The sequence below is a fragment of the Orussus abietinus genome, unplaced genomic scaffold (assembly GCF_000612105.2).
Source record: "Orussus abietinus isolate OABI.00-Male unplaced genomic scaffold, Oabi_2.0 scaffold59, whole genome shotgun sequence".
In the NCBI taxonomy this organism is placed as follows: domain Eukaryota; kingdom Metazoa; phylum Arthropoda; class Insecta; order Hymenoptera; family Orussidae; genus Orussus; species Orussus abietinus.
This window is the reverse complement of record NW_019395985.1, coordinates 202,790-224,997: the sequence shown is the minus strand read 5'-3', so window position 1 is coordinate 224,997 and position 22,208 is coordinate 202,790. Positions and strand designations below refer to the sequence as shown.

Below are 22,208 nucleotides of genomic sequence, written 5' to 3'. Positions count from 1 at the left end.
AACGGGCGAATTATCCAGAGCTCGTTGAGAATTCCAATTAAATCTCGAAAAAATTATCCCGACCGTTAGAAAAATTCAGATCGACAAACGTTTCCAGAAATGCCTCGCCGGTAGGTGAATTCCAAAAATCCCGAAAGTATTCCCCCGACCCCTTCGCAAACACTGCTTTCCGGGCCTCCGAAAACAGGGAGAGACCTTCGAAAAAAAAAACGATTTAAAAAATGCATAGAAAAAAAAATAGTCCACCCCATATTCCAGGAAAGACCTCCCGAATTCGAGGAAGGGAGATGGTAAAAACCCATTTTAGAGGGAGAAGGAAAACCCGGGTGAATCGAGTCGATCTTACTAAAATTACCCTTGATTCCGACGGAAAAACTTTAAATTGATCCGGGGCTCCCGAGTCCAGACTCCGTTATTGAATTCCAAGATTTCCCCCCTGGCAAGAAATCGGAACCTCTTCGAGAATCTACCCATAGCCTTAAAAGAAGAAAAAGTCGCAAGGAAGAAGAAAAAAAAAAAGACGAGTGAAATCCCAGCGAAAGTCCTCGAGCGTATAATATTTCAAGGGAGTAAAATGGCTAATTCTCGCCAAGTTCCATTGTTTGCCTCGAAAGTCACGTCTTCCTTTGGAGACGATTTGGGCCCAGTCCCGGAAACGAGAACGGTCAAAGGGGCCGACGAAGGGTGGTCATCGCCGTTCCGGACACCCGGACGAGGACAGCTGCCGAGAGCACCCCCTGTGACCACGTGCCAGGACGGCGCCTCCACCGCCGGCTGCGTCGCGAGGTGTCAAATGTCACGTGTCGCTGTCTGGTGACATTAGCGGGGTGCCCTCGTCCAAGGGGCCGCACACGGGGGAGGGTGCACCCGGGGCTCTATATATACTCAGAGAGGAGGAAATCGGGGAAATGGTTCAGGGGGTGCGCCACCCCGGAGCGACGTTGACTCGGCGTCGACTACATTTTCTACCCCAAACCAAAGAAAAAAAAAATACGGTCCGTCCGGACGATAGACTTCCCATGGGGCGAAATTGTCTCCAGGAATGAAATCGATAGGGTACTCCGCGAGGAAAGCGCGGATCGGCCGACTCGCCGTAAAGCTCATATTCCCGTAGACTCAACGCGGGAAAATGAGCTGTCCCTCACTCGCGGGTTAATAGACGACCCGCGGTATTAATTGCGCGATCGGTCCGCAAGGAACTCGGATCGTTTTTAAAACGCTTGCAAATCACCCGGAGCCCCTCCGATAAATAGAGGAGCCGCGAAATCCGGGCCGTTCCACGTGGATATACCGGACGGCATATCCGCGGATTTATCAGCCACTAAATAAAACGCGGCCAATATCGGCGGATGTACGAGGCGGCGTAGAAACAGTTCAGAGGGACTTCGCGACCCCTCCCCCATGAGCCATAACCTCGAAATAAATCTCCCGCGTTCCCATGACCGCCGAAGACCAAAGAATCCCCTCCCCTAAGAAAAAAACATAAAACACCCAGTAATCGCGACAAGGTCCAGGGGAGAATCTCATAAAAGTAAACATTTTGAAAAATTCCGAAAAAATTCGCGGCCCCTTCCCCTAGCGCGGCATTCGCGAATTTAGTGGGCACTAAATAACGCGACCAATAGCGGGGGTAATAATGATCGCGGGGAGATTATCGAAATTGGCCAGATGCCAGGAGGCCCTTCCCCCCCATTGGAGGCCCCCCTGCCGAGCGTACGCGTGAAATGCTTTCTACTCGGGGAAAGCGCTTCCATCTCTCCTCTTCCCCCCTCGCCCGCTATCTTCCTCTCTTAGCCGACAATCGCGCGAATCGCGGGGGGTCAACGGCCCTCCATTGGCCGCTTTCCGTAGCGACCTTTTACGCAACCGGTCACGCACCTACGACCTTCTTCCGGAGTGGACCCTCCTCCCCCACGGAACCTAAAACGCGGTATCTTCCCATAGAACCGGAACCCCTGAACGAACGGACAGAAACGAAACGCCGGCCGACCGCGGAAGAGAGCGCGCGCGCTCGGCGGACCGTCAACGTTCCGCGAGCGGCGGAACGGCCGGAGAACGGAGCCGTGACGCAACGCCGAGGAGCCGGATCGATGTTTATTCAAGTGCGCCGCAAAGAAAAGCGAGGGAGGATATTCCCGCGGGTACGGCGGGAACGGCGCTATTGGACGCATTAGGGAAAACGCGTGCCGCGACGGCGACCTCGGATTCCAACGATCCACTCGAATCGTCCGAATTACCCAAATTTGGGGGACGGGCGCTGTAACGCGGAATTACGGCACACCGGGACGCGGAATCTCGAGGGGAGGATCGTGAAGTTTACCCCGATTACGTCGTCGCTCGAAGTCGACCGAAGTCGAGGGTTAAGGGGGGGTGGATCGAAGCTTTGAATTAGAAGCCGAGGAACGCGGAGGATGGTCAAAGGCCCTGCGTCCCGACGCGGTTTCGCGCCAAACACGGAGAAAATTCCTCGGGTCGTTCCAACGCGTCCAGCGACCAATTCGGGACTATTTGGTACACGGGAAGGTAGGGTGGCACGCATGGGACGCGTTATCGGAGAGATGGGCTCGGTTCGGCCGAACGTCTTCCCGATACCCGGGCAGACGTTCGCGGCGCCGGGATGAAAGACCGAGAGAAAGAGATAAATAGAGACGGAAAGAGGAGGAGAGAGGGACGCGGGGCCTCCTTTATGCGCTCTACGTGGGCTCGGCACAGTTCGGCATAAAAGAGGTACAGGGGGGGAGGGCGAGGGGCAAATGTACCGTCATTCGTTTAGCGGCCATCACCCACGCGCCGAGTCACCCGACTCGCTCTCACGTGGGTAGACACAATGAATATGTACATATTGGGACAAGGATAGGTCGACAGCCGGCCTGTTAGGTACGAGAGCAGGTACCTGTTCTATCTCGGGGTCCACAGGGGAGAGAACGCGGAAAGCCGAGGAACCGAGGCGCGAACAAAATTCGGGATTAAGGCTGGACCGTGTAGGGCCCCGCGACCCCCGATCGCGATTTCCCTTGAACCGAGCCACGCCATGGGGAAACGCTTAAGACGAAACCTCTACTTCGTGTCGCGAGGCGCAACTTTCATTCGGGACTTTTCCCTGCTCCGCGAGTCTTTGCGCCAAGAAATCGCGACGATTCCGCGCAAGAAACCGAGTTCGAGGGACCCCGCCTCGATGAAAGGGTCCCAGAATAGAATTTCAGAAAAAAGAAGAAAAAACTGTCCTCTCGCGTGCCACCCTTAAAAGCTTCCCTCCGGCACGCGAGCGAGTCCCTCGTCATCCCCAGGCCTCGTTTCAATCCCGGGGTGGCGATTACTCGACCGCGTCACGTCATCGCCAGGGTAACAAACGTCTCCGCCCCCCGCGACCCGTGACACGTGTACTTGGCGCGAGATTCTACCCCCTGTCCGAGTAAAAATCGATCAATGACCGAAAAATCGTCAAAAATCCCCTAGAACGAGGAAATTCTCTTCAAGAAACTGTCCATTCATCCCATGAGAGTCGATCGCCCCCGAATGATAATTTCCGCCCTCCCCCCGCGAACATGCTAATGGATGTCAATAAATCGCAGTTAGGACCGGACTACCAAGCGGGACGATCTCCGGCCAATCGTGAATCACGCGTTACCGTAATGGTGGCGACACGGGGGAGAAGGGGGTCAGGTGGTTCGAGTCAGGGGTGTCAACCCCCCACCCACCGGGGGGGTCGGTCGTCGCGGTCGTCCGAGGATCCGCTTACACCGTACTCTCGGAGAATTTAATTAACGGCCTCTGCGCTGCACCCTTCCCTCTCTCCCCGTCTAATTCTCTCGGTGATTATGGGGTTTGGATGGGGCTGCAAGGGGGTTGCGGGATTGGATGAGTCCGTGGTGCGAGGTTGCCAGGGAGGAGAGGAGGTCAGGTGGGATAGGTCAAGGTTGTTCGGAAAAGGGGAAAGTAGTTGGGGTAGGCCATGGCGCGATATGGATCAAGTTTATCCTGGTCTTCTGGCACGGTTCAAGATTCTACCTCGATTGGAGACCGGGATAACCCCGCGCTCAATGATAAAAAAAAAAAATTACTTGCATCTCCATAGAGCACTCGGGACCCGAGGAACGCATCCAGGAAGAAAATCCCGCGAGAGGCGCGGAGTAAAGTTATGCGCTAGGGTTGGCTTAACCAAACCCCACGAAGTAGGGCCCGATCGAACGTAATCGCGACTCACTTGGGCACTCACCTCGACCAGGGTAATGAGTATGATGAAGAGGGGTGGCGGGCAGCAGGTGTAGTGGTCCGCGTAATACTTCCGGTCGCGCTCTTCCGTCAGGAACTCGTCACCGATCATGCGGACCATCCTGAAACCAGGAAACACGAAAAACAATGAGAATTTCAGCTCCATCGGTTCACCTCGAGCGAGGACACCTGTTCGTTCCTCGTGGCCGGCCCGGGGACCGAATTAAGGCCCAGGTGAGGGACGAGTCATCGGCGGTAACCTGGAGGTAACGCGACGCCATTAATTACGCCCACGAGGTCGCGCCACCGTCCAAAACGCCCCTGATTAAGGGGCCGCAGGTAGATCCCCCCAGCCACCTGTCACGCGACGCGATTAAACTTGACTAATCGGAACCCTGCAGGTGCATCGTTGCCCTGCTAACCCCTAAACCTTAAATTTCGGGAGAAACCAAAAAATATAAAAAAAATCTTGCGGTCCGACGATCGTCTCTCACCTGAGATACCCGAAGAGGTCGCGACCTGGGGCAGGCGACCTTGCCGATCGGTGACACCTGCGCCAGCAGGTCACCGAGGCGTAAGGTGGCCGGTACTCGGCTTTACGCTCGAGACGGCGTGAAATTACGAGAGAGAAGGAATACTCGTGGACGGGAAGATACCCCCCTCACCTGGCGACCGCAGGTAAGAGACATTACCGGTAACCCAAGTTCCCCCGATCCAGAGCTGACAGAGTTCCCGATTTCTTAAAAAAAAATCAACCTCGATTTTTTTTTAATCACGATTCTACTCGCCATCTCAATTGGCCTTCTTACATCTCATTCCCGCTCCTGCCCCTTGATTTATCCCACCGCCTTTCTCCGTCTCGGGGTTCCTTTGTGCGCACTTGGCGCGAAGCTCTACCTTATCGGCTCCCTCATTATCTCCCAGGCGGCGATGAAAGGGCCGACGGGGTGAGAAACTGGAGATAGGGGATGATCGTCTTACATGAAGACGAGTCGAGAGCCCTTGGGGGCGGTTCCGGGGGAGGGGGGGATTAACTTTGATCTCAGGGAGGCCAGGGGGGCGGCAATTAACTCGCAAGCGGGATAGGGGTTGTCATGTGTACGGTGCAGCTGTAAAAGACCGATTATGGGAGAGGTGTCGGGGGGGGGAGTAACGCGAGGGTCTAATCAGCCGAACACGAGGGGTGGATTTTGGGCTCGGGAGTTTACTCACTTTTCGCTCGTTTCGGATTGCGGGGGGGCGGTGATTAACCCGGAAATTGGGTGAAGAGCTGCCGAGAGTGGGTAGCGAGAGAAATAAGAAATAGAAAAAATAAACAAGGAATTTTCAAAATACGCATTCTACCGTCAAGGGGTTAACGCGAACAAGGTAATTTCTTTTCTTTCCTTCCCTTCTGTTTTCGATCCCTCGATGCGGGACCGACTTAAGGAAATACACATCACATTCCCCCCTGTGCGACGTTAAGGGAGGTCGGGGTAACGGTAACGATCGGTAAAGCATCCCCTGGCACGAGGGGGTTGGCGTTGCGACGTCCCCGAAGGGAAGATCGGTCTCCCGCACGGTTGCGCCCTCCCCCGCCCCGCGGTCAGGGGATGGGGGTATCTGAATATTTCTCCTTTTCGAGGATGGGTGGGCCGAGGCGCAGCGACCCCTCTGATCGAAAAGCCACCCCCGCCGTTCTTCCCGTCTCTCTCTATTTTTCGCGGAACCGAAGGCGAACAACCTGGCCCGGTACCATCCCCCGGGAAACGCGAGAAGCCACCCTCCCCACGTATACCCTGGGCTTTTCGGTCTCGGTTTACCTATTCCTACGTGGGCCGAATGTTACGATCTCGCTCCCACCCTGCACCCCTGTTTCAGGGCCGAAGGAATTTAGGACCCCCGTGAGGCGGCGGTCGGCTTGCCGGCGGGTCTCGCCCTCGAAAAATGCGACTTACCCGGCTAACGGCGCAAGATACGAGAAAAAGTAATAGGACAAACATTGCTCGGTAGGGTGTTCCGACCAATTTTCCAGGGGGGCGGTTTTTCGATACCATGCACAGTTCGCTGAGAAACCCGGGATTTCCGGAGCAACGAGGATGGCACCTCCCGCGGGCCCGACTGTTACGCCCTCCCGGAAACAGACCCCGTCATCCGGTCGAACGGGACGAGATATCGCGATAACCGGTCAGGGAAATATTGTTTGTTATGTCGGTGGGAACCAGTTTCGTAGGGGACATTTTTGTCTGTCGCGTGTCGTTGCGGCAACAGGGCCGAGGGAACGAGCGGACCGCTCGAGTTCTCCGGTGCCATCCCCTTGGGAAACACGAGAAGCCACCCCCTCGTATAGTGCGCCGCAGCAAGGGGGTGGCTTTTCTGTCTCGGTTTACGTATTCCTACGTGTACCGAATTTTATGACGCCGGCTTATTGCATTACCCCCAGTTCCCTGGGGCCGGAAATTCGGGGTTCCTGGAGAGGACCATCGGAGTCCGCGACATCGGCGAAGGAAGTCCTGATTTCGTGGATTCGCGACCTAATCCGAGTTAATCCGAGTTAACCCGAGTTAATCTTATTTAATCCGCGTCAACTAAAATTATCCAAGTCTAATTGAAGTGGGAAAAATGCCTTGTTACTCGGTCCCGGCGCGGCGCGCCGCCATTCCGAGCCGGAAGAGGTATATCGGTGGCCTTCGATGATGTACGGCTATATGGTGAACCACGTACACCGACTGTACTTCCGGCGTAATCCATACTAATTGCACGCAGGGCGCAGCGCCGGTAAATGCGGTTCCGCAGTCGCATTGTAGGAATCGGCCGTCGCGCTTACCGATTCCGCGCAAACGGACCGTAAAGGCGAGACCCTCGGTCCGAGTATACAATATGTATACCTTGTTACACCTTGTACGTACCCCCAGGCCCATCTTACTATTATCTTAAAATTTATCAAATCAGGAAAATTCGTCTCGACGTGGCAGTCGTTAAACGGAGCGCAGTGAGCAAAAAATAGACATTTCAATTCCAAGTCGATGCATCCCGCGAGTATTTGGATGAAAGTGATCTCTCGGTGTCCTTCTATCTTCTGCTTGAGAAAAAAAAAAAAAAACGGAGCGATCGCTTTCGTGGATTTCGAGCCGGCAAATTGCGGCTCGAATGGGTAATCAGGCACCCCGAGGACGAGGGCTTAATGCCACCGACCAAAAACCCTTGCGAATCGCGATCGCGAGAGCACTCGGACATGCTCCTCCTCGTGTAACGTTTCTCATTCCCATCCGGACGAGACGCGGTGGTCGAGACTTCGATCTCAAAAAAAAAAAAAAAAAACTCAAAATAAATCCCATATGAAAAACCGCGAAAAATTTAGAAATATCTTAAAAATAACCACTATCGGGAAACTCGGTGAGGTCTCGCGCCAAGCGCAAAAAAAAACGGAGAAAGAAAAAAAATACGCGAAAAATCGAGGCATTCCGTGCAGCAAAAATTAAATTGGAAATTAAAGCCCGGGGGCAGAGACGGAGATCCCACAGGTCGGAGAAGTTCGTTTCTGGTCCCTTCGCCGGTTTTTCTGGGGCCCTCCGTTAAACGAGCGTGCCCCTTCTCGGCACATCGCGGCTCGAATGGGTAATCAAACACGCCGGTGCCGGGGTTTAACGCCACCGACGTCGCGGTCGGACCGTGCAAATTATCGGCAAGAGTTGCCTCCGGACCCGTAAATCGTCAGTCGTTATGCTCGACGAGCGGGAAGAGAGGCAACGGAAAAAAAAAGAAAAGGAAAAAAAAATCCCGAGAGGAAACGGCGAATTCCAAGGGAGGGCCCGACGAGTCGCGACTATCACCCTCCTCGAGATCTTCTAACTTGATTACGAGCAATTATTAAATTGCCGTCGAAAATTAGTACGTAGAAATGTATTTTTTTTCCTCAATTTATCTATAATAAAAGGGAGGGAACGTTGCGCGAATCAATTAATTTTCGCGGGTGCGAGCGATTCACGCGCAGCGGATCCGATGGAGCGCGACGAGGCCCTCATTCATATTCCGAAATTCGGGAGCGGAATTTGTCCCTGGCCCTCCGATTACGCGGATTCCCGCGGATTTGCGCGAATTCGGGCAAATTCGCCCGAACTTACGCGGGTTTGCGCCAATTACCGCCGACCGCGAATCCGGCCGCGGCCGGATTGCGGAACTTCGTATCAACGCGAGGGCCTGATAACGTAATTCCGCGACTGGCGGAGCCCTCCGGACGCGTTCTCGATCTCGAACCTTCGCCCTGGCTTGGGCGAAAATTCTCTCACGTCGCGAAACATCTCCAACTTTATCGGACTCGTGTCGGACCAACGTAACGTTTCTACACAAATCGATCCCCAATTCTCCCCTTCGGTATCGCGCCATTTCCTTATCCGAGAATAAAGGGAGAACAAAAAATGGGGGGAAAAAATTCGCAAAGGTCGTAAACGAACAAATTCCACTCGTCGCAACTTGGTCGCGAAAACGGTCTTGGCGGTTTATTTGCGCGCGTAAGGGGCCTCTAATCTAACTTTCCACCGTTTGAGAGTTTACCGACGAAATTAGTCCCTCGCTGCTTCTCGGGCTTATGACGAGGAGTTGAAACTTTGGCGTGAAAATTATTCGATTCCGAGGGAAAGCTGTATATATTTTTTTTTTCTTTTAGACATCTTCCGAAGAAGTGGCTTCTAACCTCACCATATGCCTCGGCTACTACTCGAAGGCACGAAAATCCATTGTCGCGTTAAATTTAATTTCAATTCCTCGATAAAGCCATTTCTCCGACTCGCGTTCGATATTTTGGAAAGCGGAGCTTATTTCGGGGTTAATCCGACTCGGCGTCCTCGAGAACGTCCTTTCCCTTCGCGAAAAAAATTCTTGGGTCGTTCCAGTTATCGAGAGCTACGCGTCGAGCAAACGATCCGGCGAGTTTCGAGTCGTAGAGACCGACGGATGTCAAAAGTAAGCCCGCGATCTCGCATGGCGTAGAAATTCCGCAGGAATTCCGCCGAAATTCCGGCCGGCGCATCCGGATTTTCGCGAATTTGCATAATTTCAAGCCGGAAAGGGGAGCGAAGGGGGAGACGTATTTAGCGCACTACCGAGAATTACCGATTCCGCTATTTACGTTTAATAATCCGACTTTCCCAACAATTCCCCTCGTTATCCGGCAGATCGTATCTACGTATGAAAACGCGATCCCGTAAATCTCGCCCGGTAAACAAATCGTTTCGCTCGATTTAAGATTAACTTGCTAATTCGGAATTGCGATCGGAAAGATGGAGAATGCGATTTACGAAGAATGACCCCGGTTACGAAATGTAAAAAAGAGATAAATTGAGGAAAAATATTCCAGTTTCCCTGGATTTCTGCCGATCCACCTCGGGATTTATTTCCCGAAGATTTTACTACGTACGCTTTTAATAATCCGCCTTCCCCAACGATCCCCTTGTTACCCGTGTAAACCCACTCCGGCAAATCCCTCTGCGTAAACAAATCGTCTCTTTCAATCCGAGGCTTTGCCTCCTCTCATGAAAATCCACATTTCACGTGGGGATTCCTCTTCTACGTGGCAAAAAACCCTCTTTCGAATTTACTCACCCAATTCTCCCGGTCGCGAATTTTGACGCGAATTTAATGACACAATTTAATCCACCTCGTTACATAGAAATTCACGATTTTATCTTGAAATTTTGCACTTTGAATGCGCAAGGGAATTCGATTTAATTCGCCGAGTTTTCATCGGAACTGAATAACGTCGCGATTCGATTCTCTCGTTAACAAAGAATCCCGTACTTTTACTAAATTTCATACTTCGCCGCGTAACCTAATCCCTCCGTTACTCCCGATAACGCGAAGCGAGCGGCGTCGATTATTTCGGAAAACAAAGCGCGTCCCATTTTTGTATTTTAGGTTATTCGGTGACAGTCGATTCGTCGTAAAGAAACTCAAGCCCATTGACGCGGCAAATTGTCCGGATTCCCGGCGTCCTCCGTCCCTTTGTCGCCATTTTCCGCGCATCTTCAAAGCGAATAACACCGCGAAACATTTTAACGTCGAGACGCGGACCATTCGTCTCCCGAGTCATCGTCAAAGCTTCGATTCTTCCGGATCGCTCCGGATCCCTAATAATCTCTAACAAAGACTATTTGGGCTATCCAATTTAGATCGATCCCACAAAATCTCTATTCCCACATGTAATAAAAAAAAAAACTAACTCCGACACGGAAATACTTTCAAGGTAACCTCGACCGAGCCCTTCAACGTCGTTAAATAATCCTCCGAAAATCCCTAAACCTCGAATAAAATCCCCGGGTCCGATTCCACCAAATCAAACAATTCCGACGTTCCCCGAAATCCCAGAATTTTCCTCACCACACCCACGGTAAACGCTCCTCGCCCAGATCCCAAAATCCTTGGCCCCTTATCGCATTCCCGCAGTCATTTTAGAAAACAAACCCTGGGTCACCGGGTCCAAGGTTAACGCGAGTTCTTCGGGGATTTGCCGGAGCGTCGTCACGTGTCGACTCGTTGAATATTATGGAGAATATTATGATAATTACACAATGGATGCGTGCGGCGGCTTGGGGGGGTCCGGACCCGCGGGGGGTAATCCTGGCCTGGGGACGGTCCTCGGGGGGGCAGGGCGCTCCTTCGGGACCTTGTCGGCGCCCTTCGGCGTCGCGACGCACATGGTGCCGGGGCGGTCGGCGCCCGCGGCCGGAGTCCAGACTCCTCGGGAGGCGAGGGAACGCGCACCTCAGGCGACCGAGTGACCGACCGATCGACCGATCGCCGACCGACCGACCGAGGCGACCGTGCGAGCGAGCGAACGAGCGAGTGACTGGCCGCAGTCGCCGCGGCCGAATGCCACGAGCCACCGGGCGTGGGTGCACACGCGGTGGAGCCGCCGCGGCGCGGCCCCCATTGGCCGAGCTCGTGGCGCGCCGGGTGGTGGGGGAAGCCGGCGGCCAATCGACGCGCGCGCCCCTCCGGCGGCTCGGGGTATATAAGCGACACGCCACGCGGACCGCGCACTCGGCCGCGAGCTGTGGCGTTAAGCGTTTTGGGGATGCTTCGCGCATCGCGGGTTGCTCTTCGGAGACTTCTCGCGTGTGGATTATTCCGGTTTCAAAGTTTGTGCGGGGTGAGGCCTGGTTTTCCACTCGGGGTTTCGAGGGGTCGGAGGTGTCGCGAACTTCCCTTGTGAGAGTTTTATGCGCGATTTTCCAGGGTTGACAGGTTTCACCAGGCGGAGGGACGGGCACGGCGTTTCAGGAAATGAGAGGGTCGGGCGCACCGTAATTCCTAAAGACCCTTCATTTTGCTACGGTCGTTTAAAAGCCGCCTGTGGTGAACGATGCGTCCCCGAGTGTACCCCACTTTTCCGTAATTATCTCCGGGAGTAACTCGTTACGATACACGTCTTTACTCTCCGACGTCCTGGCCGGTAACTCGTTTGATGTATACTTTCGGGTTAACTCGAGTACCTCGTTCTCGCGTACTTTGTACTTCTCTCCCGTAACCGTTTCACGTCTTATTCGTTTTTTATCTTTTTATTTCATATAATTACCGTCAGCCGAAATAGTTTATCGCTCGTGGGCATGTATCGCGGTTTAGTACTTAACGAATGACCAAAGTTCATAATGGCTCCGTGGCGAAGGATCGAACATGGAAATTGGGTTTGTCGAAATGTTTCGCGATCCGGCCCGAGATGGGACTCGCGTATACTCGTAGAAGTTAGTTAACAGGAACTATACATTCCCTGGCATGGTTTGTATATGACTTCCGAGTGATATACAGCCAACGTTTCCAGAATTTCGCGAGGTCTCCCGGGTGCCTGGAAAACTCGATCCGAGCTCAGAAAATCACCACCTCGAATTAAAACTTTCATTTTCTCCCTCGAATTCATGACTATTTATCCCACGAACCGTATTAAAAAATTACTGCTTTAATTCTCTCCCTCGAACGTACACTGGCGGTCATGAATGGCTTCCTCGTGTACATGAAGCAGCCTGGTGGTGGTAACGTAAAAAACGAGCTGGAGAACTTATGTATTTGCGGCACCTGATGTATAATAAACTGTAAAATAATTAATGTAATAAAGCAACTTATTAAACAATAACAATGAGTACGTTTAATTAGACGAGCATGTCTGGCAAACCCTCTAATCGCCTATTCCTGATCCTTGAAAATCGCTCGTAGATCTAAGGCACGAAACTCGGTGCCACCTCCTCGGTTGTCCTATGATCCTGTTAGAAATCGGAAATTTCAACCCCTAAAAGTTTTGCCCGGGAGACACTCCGTGCCACCTCCTCGGTTGTCCTATGATCCTGTTAGAAATCGGAAATTTCAACCCCTAAAATTTTTGCTCGGGAGGAACACCGTGCCACCTCTTTGGTTATCCTATGTTCCTGTTACAAATTGGGAATTTCAACCCCTAAAATTTGAGCCCGGGAGAAGACCGTGCCACCTCCTTGGTTATCCTTCACAAGGGGGTATATATCTCTCTCGGTATGAAATCCTCGATCCCTTCCGGAAACTAATTTTTTACTCATTTTTTTCTCGAATCGGAGAGGTAGGCAATGGGAAAATAAATAAAAATCCGGGAATAACTTGTAAACGGTACGAGATACGGAAAATAACTCCAGATAAAAGTTGTCGGTTACTTCATCGTCTTCAAGTTTTTCCGGGGGTATTTCTTCGAGCGAAGCTTCCTTTGGGCGGAAATGCCTGATTTCCATGCCGTACGACCCGCCCCCCGACACCCACTCCCCGAATTTGGATTTCCGCGTTGACAACAAGTTTTATCGAAAACTCCCTCGGACAAAACTTGTTCCCAAGGCTTTTCCGTGCAACTTTCATCCCAGGCACTTTCCCCTCGAACGTTTCCCCTGGGCAGAAATTCCGAATTCCCGGCGAGCCGCGCAATCGGCCGCGACCAGGCTTCCGAATGCAAGAGGGGTAGTTTCCACCCCCGGTGAGGGGCAGGACCCCCACGGCACCTCCATCACCTTCATCGCCTTCGCCATCTCCGACATGATGGATGTTGGTGAAGGATTCCGAAAAAGGTGCATCCCGGTGCACCCCGATGCACCCCCTCGAAGCGCTGAAGAGGCAAGCGCCGAATGCGAGGCATGTGCCTCTCTTCGTACCTGCCTGGAATAACGTCCATATTTTTAGGGGAATTCCCCCACCCTCCCTCGTCGTACCCCATCCCCTAAAGGGGTTGGTATGTCTCGCAAACACGGGACGATATTTTATTTGCAGAGTCCAGAGGTGCGGTCCTCTCTTATCTGGGGTGCACAGGAATTCGGCGAGTCGAGATTCCCCCATGGAGGGGAAGGGTACGTCCTGGAAGGCAGTTCCTTCCGCACTTCCGGTCCCGGGATGCGATACAATGAATTATTTATGAATGGCCAGCGGGCGAATTCGAGTGCATTCGAGTTGGGAGGCCACTCACGTTTTCGGGGATATCCTTAAAACCGCCCCCGTCCCTGGGGATGCCGACAGGGGTGCGTGCACTTAGGACTTCTACGCGAAGAATACCGATGATTTTTATTTCGGGATATGTAGGAAATTCAGGAGGGAAAATTTCATAATCGTCAATTGAAACATTAGATACCCTGAGAAAAAAAGAAGGAAATTCACCTGCAAATGTATAGGTGAGAAAATATAATTTCAGCTGAATTTGCTATTTTTTTTTTTTTTTTCAAGGTACTCGCGATTGTGAATTTAATTTGTAGCATACTTTGGGAGAAAAAACGTGTAAGCGTAAAATAAGAAGACTATGAGATATATATATGTTATCTAGCGGAAAGTATATTCAATTTGCAATGAAATCCGGGAAGGCCGAGCCCGAGGGAGAACCATCCGGGAGCCCGGTCACGTTTTCCGGGACGTTGTTAAAAACCCGGCCCGAGTACTCGCGCGGGGGAGACAATCGATTCCGAGTCGGGCCATCGATTTCCGAGGGTGGATGTGTGCACTTGTAAATGTACAGAAGGGTACGTACTTGCTCTAGGTACACGAGGGGTGGCCGACTGTTGATTGGCTCGCCGGTGCTCGATTATCTCGAAGGCGACGGGCGAGTTGGAAGAGATCTGCCGTGAAATTCGAAATTCCCGATTTTTCAAATTCCAGGAAGGATATCGTTAATCCAATTTTCTTTTATTCGATTTGATTTGGTCCTTAATTTCCATTTGGCGCATTTTTGAACAGGGATATCGAAGGGGAATTCGAGGTGATTTACCTGCGGAACAGGGGAGGCTCGTGGACGAGAAGATGGAAGTCGTTCTCCGAGCAGACCTCCCGATCCCGATGATGCACCGCGCATTTAAAGCTTCTGGTCCTCTTGCCACTCATCTGAGAAAAAAGGAAAGGAAATATTAAGAAACCATTAAAAAATCTCCCTCGACAGTGGCGTTATTCCAGAATTTTGGAAAATCCGAATTTAGCAGGAAATCTCACTTTGTGCCCGCGATCGCAGGAGTAAACAATTCGGAATGGCGAGAGTTCCCTCGGGAGTGCCATGAAAGCAAATCGCAGGTCGCGGAAGGCCGATTCCCGCCCAGGACGGAAACGCCGCCCGGGCGGACGCGGCGACTCGTTATCGGGCGTTCCGCCATGGCGCTCCCTGGGCGATAATAGCTGAATGCCAGACTACCGAGGGTCGGGCCACGAGAGAGGGATGCACGAGACACCGGGTGCCTTGTGTACCTGCTCGCAGGTGCAGGTGCAAGCTGCAGGTATCCGCATTCGGGCGCACCCGGGCGCGTGCCGGGCGAAATCGGCGGCAAAGGCGCTCTTGTCTCGTCATTTACCTTTGATATCAGCCCTCGACTGTTGAGAAAAGGCCCGGCAGGTGCGAGGACGCAAGTGGAATTGTTCTTAATCGTTTCTACTTTATCTCGAAAAAAGAGTTTACTTTGGCGCCCTCTTTTACCGAAAGGGTTGCATAAAATGGAGAGGGTCCCTGTGTAACTCGATTCCGGGAACACGGAGCCACCCCGTCGGAGCGGACGTCACCCTCGATTGGAGCAACGCGTAACGAGCGAGCATGTCGTTTCGATAATGCTCCAGGCAGCATCCCTTGTCCGGGAAATGCGCCGTGTTGACCCCCGGGGTAGTGGTCCGTGTCCACCCCGCGCGATCGGCTCGCACCCTAATCGAATTAAGCCTGTGCCGAAGCGCGACGCCCGATTCGGTCGGCCGCTCGATTCCTGCTGGATTTTTCGGAACGCAAAATTCTTACAAAAAATTCCCGCCCCTGCAAGAAATTATTTCAAGATCATTACCGTGGATTTCATTATTTGTCGATTTTATTTACCAGGGCGGAGGGCGTTTCTTGCCTGGCGAAGCTCGGCGCGTTGACTCTGGTCAGTGTCCATGCATTTTGAGCGATTAATCGAATTAAGCTCAGACCAGACCCGGAAGTATCCCGATAGCCGGATCATCGGAGCGGAAGTGAATTTTGCGGAACGAGGCAGCGAGTTATCAGTCCAGGGGAGAGATACGACCGGCGGGAGGGGAACCTCGAAACTCATCGATGCCTATTCGAGTTTCTCGCTGATATCGGATTCCGAATATTGGAATTTCTGGAATCTTCGGAAATCACGGCGAGAATATTAATCCATACTCTTCGAGCAGTCTCTAAGGGCATATCGTGTACCCTCGACCTGGCTTATTCCGTATTACATGGAATTTTTAATAATAATAACTCGCAAATAATTCCACGCGTAAAATTTCACTCAAATAATTCTAGAACTATTGTTGGCATTTTCAGAGGAAGTTTCAACTCGCGATCCTCCAAGAACACGATACTCGTTATAATAATTATTGCCGATTTTACCGAGCGCGAAGGGCGCCGATGATAGTCGGGTAGTGGTCGGGTAGTTAATTAATAATTGCGGCATTAGGGGGGAAATTACGAGCAATTCGGCAAAAGAGAATTCATGTATCGGGAGATACGAGGCGGGTCGGGCTCCTTTGATCTTCAGGAAATGCTGACCCCAGTGGTCCATGTCGTGCCGTACACTCTGTATGATTAGGTTGCTACCTCGATCGAGTTAAACTCCTGGCCCGTGACAACCTAATTTCTCATAATTAATTGCAACAATGCACACCCTGAATTTCACGGGAAAAATATTACAGCGAGATTCAATAAAACTTTTTTAATTCGTCGTCGGATCTACTCGCTTTTTTATCTTTGAGCTCCCTTTTGCTGCGCATCGTGGGAAAAGGGCAAAATGACTACGCTGAGAAAAAAATAATTAATCAAAGAAACATTTCGCTGGTTCAATGGATGTTTTTTTATCACCGGAAAGGTGCTTTTAACACGGTTGACAAAATGTATAGAGTTTATATACGCGGCAAGGGAAACCGTGGTCCTAGGTAACTCGCGGTTTCAGGTCTTGTTCGGTGAACAAATGCGTTTCCCGCAAAGCGCATCGATATCCGATTACACATCGATAATGGCGCCGAGTCCGGTTTTGCGTATTCGGAATAACCGTTCGATACGAGCTGCGGTTCCGCTACTCAATTAGACCCCGCGAATATCTGGCGAAAAATCCGCATTCTTGCCTGCAAAAAATCTATAAAATATCCCCACCCACAAAGGCGAACGAATCGCTGATCATTTCCGCAACACCGTAATGAATAACTGGTACGTCTCGTTATTCATTGAAACCTCGATAAATGACCTCCCTCAATTTTTCTTTTTAACAATTTCAGCGTAATCTCAATTCCAGGGAGTACCAGTAATAAATTCCCCTGCAGGAAATAGATTAAAAATTTCTTTGCAAATAAATAATGCCTTGACGATACCCAAAGGGGTGAGAAAATTGGGCGTTAATCTAACCCGACAGCGGTCCATTGTGATTGGAAATATTCCAAAATTTTTCTTTCAATTTTCCACCTTTTTGTCACCGAAAAGTGGGGGGTCAGATTCAGGGGGCCAATTCAGCCGGTAATAACGCTCAAATTTAATGGCCCTTCCTGCCCCCACGTACTTCGCCGATAATTCTCCCTAAGGAGGGAGGAAGACGCAAAAGTTTCGAGTTTACGATTTTTCCCCGAGAATCCCAGTCTGGAAATATACGGGGAAAACTCGTTCGACGGGAGGATTTAATTGGACGGGCGGAAAAGATGGCGCCTTCCTTCAGGGCGGAAAAGGGGGGTGCGGATTAAACTTTTCAGATTATCGCGGCACTCGCGACACCGAACCAATTTAACACCTGGTCGGTGATGACAGTCCATATGATCGAAATTCGACAGGTGAGAAAGATCAAAAGGGTGCCAAAATGGGTAGCAAAAATCAGTAAAGTCAAAAACTTGTTGGCAGAAAACTGACGGATGGCAGAAATATGCCCTGCGAAAATCAATCGATGCCAATCGGATCCCCCTCCTTGTAAGCCGTCCCTTAAAAAAGGGGCATCCTTAATTTTTGTCCATTCCTTTTACCCTTATTGATGTTTTATTTCCCCCACGCTTCGTTACGACTTAATTCACCGGACAAGAAACGGCGTTTCGAGGGGCCCAACGAGAGAAGAGCCCCCCGGGTTTATTAGGGCCCAGATTGAGCGCCGATCGTTCAGGGAATAATTCCAATTTGGATATTAAAGAAAGGGGGGCGAGGCTGATTGGATCCGGGATTAAAGAAGGGGGGCATTTCGAGACTTGCTCGTTGCCGGAAATTGGTAATCCTAAGGGAGAAGTCTCGGTGGGCCCGACTGGCCCTTTTTTCTCGAATTCCTGAAGGACTCGCCGATCCTGGAAATGGGATTCCATTTTTAGGGGTGAGTCGCGATTTTATGCAAGAGTCCGCTCTGCTGCCGGGGGTTCATAAAGGGAATTAATTGGGCGGGTTTGATAGACCCCAGAGAGTATCGATCATCGATATCGCGATAGACTCAGGGAGGGGTTTTTAAACCGTGACTTTTTCTTCTGGGCTTTAATGCAAATATACCCCTCCTTCGCTTCCGGGTCGTTAAGAGGAGAGATTAACTCCAGAACTCGATCGGGAGATTAACGATGGGCGATGAATTTCGGGAGTTTTTCAAGTTTCTTTTTTACCGAGCACTTCGGTACTTACAGGAAAAAAAAAATTCGAAACGCGACAAAACGAGGAGATAAGATGCTAACGAAAGGTGTTAACCAGAGGCTTACGCGGCTCGTTTCCCCTCGTAAGGGAAAGAGAGAGTAAAATGGAAATTACGAGAGAAGCTTGGGTCAAGTCTCGAGACATTTGTTCGAGGAGAAGGAAGAAAAAGGCGAAATGCAAAAACTGGATGTAAAATACAAGAGCCCTTGCTGCTCGTCCCGGGACGTTTCCAGAGGCGAGAAAAGCTCCCTTGAAATACGAGTTGACTCCGCGGAAGACGCGGGCCTCCTAGGGCCCCCGGAAACTTTCCTAGGAACTTTGCCGAGAGTTCCGGGACTTTAGGGGAAACTTTCCTCATTCCGGGCCAGGTCGAGGAGAGCTCCTCTCCCGGCCGAATTTTCCCTCTTTGGCATCTTCTCAGGGCGAGTTCTGATCGCGTCAGGGTCAGGGCGAAAGAAAAAAGAAAAACGAAGAAAATGCGTGGGAACTCCGCGAGGTGGTTCCCATCGTTATTCGCCGTGTACCGTGCCGCACTTTCAGCCCGGGTCGTCGTTTATATCGTTAACGTAATTAGAGCGCCACCCTCCCCGCTCCCATTTAACTCCCAGGCTCTGCCTTCCGTAATTCCCTAGCCGGATCTCGAGTCGAGTCGGGTCGATTGACATTTTCATTTAATTTTCGAAGAAGCTTATTAATGTCTAAAAATTAATTTCTAGGAGTCTTTTAGGTCGTCGTTCACATCTTTACCCGATGTACCTACACCTACACCTACGTATGCGAGGCACTCCTCCACCTTGCCGGATGGATCCACCTACACCGGCGCATTTACGTTCGATCTGTCGACGTTGGGGAATCTACTGGCGTAGACATCTACCCCGACACCTTAATCGCGAGGTGTAGGTTTAGGTGGGCGAGGTGCAGGCACTCTCGCGCGTGTACGCCCAAATATTTGCCCGCGTCGGGGAGCGCACGCGCACATATCGGCGCCATCTGACTCACCGAGTCGTGATCTCACCTCGCGACTCTTAACTCCACTCTCAGCGACGCCTAGGAGAGCTCGGGACACGTGCCGGCCCGGAAGACCTGTTGCCCACTGCGCATCCCTCGCGCGCACGTCGCAACTTGGAAAGTTAGGTTCTTCCTCTTGGCTGGACAACGAAATCGCAGGAATTCCGCGCGAAAAGGAAGGGATACATGTTTTTTTCAAGGATTTTTGCTTGAAAAATTTGCATAGTAAAAAAATGTCAATGGCGGGTCCTCCCTTTGTCGCCGCGAAGCGCATTTAATAGAAAAAAAAGGACCAAACGGGTTCAGAGGACCCGGAGGATATTTGAAAATCTGGGAAAAGGGGTCGAGCTTGCTGCAAGTTGCCTTCCACGTGCATTAATTAAGGCTTGCATCAACATCCTCGGAGGTCCTTTGAGGAGCGCGGGAGACGACGAGGAGCCGACTTTGCCGGAGGATAGGCCGATTTATGCGTGTAATTAGACGGCGGCCAAAGCTTGTAAATTAATTGGGAAGATGGTAGTAAAAGTTAATTTGGTAGATAGCCAAGGCGGGCCGAGTCGTTTGGCTCAGGTGGCGCGAAAAGCTCGGCCCGGCTCTCGAAAGCTCTCTGGAAGTCTGCCGGAGAGATCCATAGATGGACGGATAGGTGGATAATCGGATGGAACGGTGAATAACGAATCGTCCAACTAATTAATTCATTCGTTAATTAATCCGGAAACCTCGCGTTACCAAATTTTGCCCTTTTTCTTTTTCACTATTTTTTGAACTCCTATCTCTTCGGCGTCCTTTTCGAAAAGGGACTACGGATCGATAGTAATTTATAGTGGGAGCCATTCTTCCGCAGTTTTGCGGTCGGACGTTTTCGCCCGAATCCCGGAGCAAGGCCGAATAAATCCGAGGGTGGGCGCAGCCCCGTAAATCACCGGCAATTTTCGGCAGAACTTTTGACAAGCCAATTGGGAATTGTTTGGGTAAACGACGCGTAGGAAAATCATGAGCGCCGCGTTTACGGTTTTAAACCGTCCACCTCGCGTTATTTATCGCCGCGCGGCCCGAAAAAGGGAAATTAAAAGGAGGATGAGATGGCCTGACCCAAAAATCAGGAGCACTTTCTAAAAAAAATGTACCGCTCAAAATTCGGATTTTTAAACTTCCATGGGAAATTTTCCCGAGTTTTTTTCGAGGAAAATCTCTTCTATTGGAGGTTCGGAGAGACGGCAGAAATCGCGAGACGAATTTAGCTACGCGGAGGGACGTAGAAGAAATATTGATCCCGGTCGATAAACGCTGGAGAGACGGAAAATAACGAACTGCCTGGATTTTGAAAACCGCCGCCCAGCGGGAGACCACACATTGGGCTACTATTTAAATAATTAAATAGAGCTAAGATCCCCCGAGGAACTAGCTGGCAAAACTCGAAGAGAACCATCGATCAGCCTTAGAGTATTTTTTTATCCAGCTCAAAAATCATGTATCACGAAAATCGTCGATTTTCCGAGGAATGAAAATCGCCGTCTTTCTTTCTTGGTAGGAAAATTTTGGAATAATCCGATTTCGAGAACGCGAAATCACAGATCGGAGAAATCGGGACGATTTCTCGCGATGACCGATAAGGGGATTCCTGAATTCTAAATGATCGAACTCGTCCAATTAGCATGCCCGGCCAATGAGAGCGCACGTAAAGAGGCCTTCCTGTGCATCGAGACGAGGAATTCGGTGCGTCGACGAGACGGGACGAGACGAGACGAGACGAGACGACATAAAGAGGGAGAGAGAGTCGGGGAAAGGCAAAGAAAGGCAAAGAAAGGCAGAGAAAGGCGGACGAGCGATTTGGGTTAGCGCCAGCCTGACGGCCACGTCGACGTCGGGGGTCCGTCACTTGGCGCCGTCATGACCGTCGACGATCAAAGCTGCCAAGACGTGCCGATTCGGCCGGTCGAAGACCTCCGACAAATCTCCGATCGATTGGATTAACGAGAAATTGCTAAAAAAAAAATCGTGGAACGAGAATTTTACGGATCGGGATTTCGAAGATCCGCGAAAGTCGACTTCGATCGACACGTATCGATTCCGGAATATCGGTCTCGGGTCGACGTCGCCCTTAAACCCGAAGAGAGTCCCGCCGGTGACGCGTCGTCCGAGAAAAGGCGCGGTCTATAAATATTCCCACTTTCGTTCTAAAAATATTGCGACAAGTCGGAGAGTCCGAGACCCATTGACTTTAGGAGATGGCGTTTGGTGGGAGAGCTGCACCCAGGGGTTAACGTTAACGGCGACGTAACGGAATGACGTCCCGAGTCGAGTCTCACCTCTCGCGCTGATAAGACGGGCGCGCCCAATCCCCGTCCCAGAATCCCGAGGATGAGGTCAGGATCGCGAGCATATCTTGAGAAATTCCTTTCGAAATACATTAAAAATAACGAGAAAATAAAACGTCCAAAAAAAGAGATGGAGACCGCATCGAGCGATCCCACTGGGAACTGACCCCATCACCGCGTAGGGCATGTTTCCCGAAGAAATATCTCGTTACCGGTGCATGGCACGGGAAAAAGTCTCCCACAAAAGTCTTGCAGGATGACGTAAGGAAGAACTTTCATAAGGAACTGTTTTTTATACGGCAGGCCGGTAGACCAGAAAACCGCCCTCCCATAGTGCGGCCGCAGGTGGCCGCTTAAGATACGTCCTCTCGCGCGGCTCAACTCCGAAGCTAAATTCCTTCTTCCTCGTGCATCCTCGGAAAACTGCGTCCCACAAAAGTTGTTCACCTACCCACAGGCTACAATTTTACTCCGAGTCGTTTTTCGTTACGTCAAAAACTAAATACCTCTAGTATCCGCTCCCATGCCTCCGGAAAAGTCCATCCCGACTTCCCGCCCCTGGAGTTCGGATTCCTCGTTACCGGTTAATC

At 51.2% G+C, this 22,208-nt stretch overlaps 1 protein-coding gene across 2 annotated transcripts in view; it reads right to left on the bottom strand.

The window, feature by feature from the left end:
* Window positions 1-22,208, bottom strand: part of LOC105695119 (protein rhomboid) — a 90,686-nt gene that overhangs the window by 19,631 nt on the left and 48,847 nt on the right. For both annotated transcript variants that reach the window (XM_023433947.1, XM_012416430.1), the window contains 2 exons: window positions 14,444-14,556; window positions 4,217-4,334 (listed from right to left, as the gene is read on the bottom strand). In XM_023433947.1, the coding sequence (XP_023289715.1) occupies window positions 4,217-4,334; window positions 14,444-14,556 (231 nt within the window). The remainder of the gene's footprint in view (window positions 1-4,216; window positions 4,335-14,443; window positions 14,557-22,208) is intronic.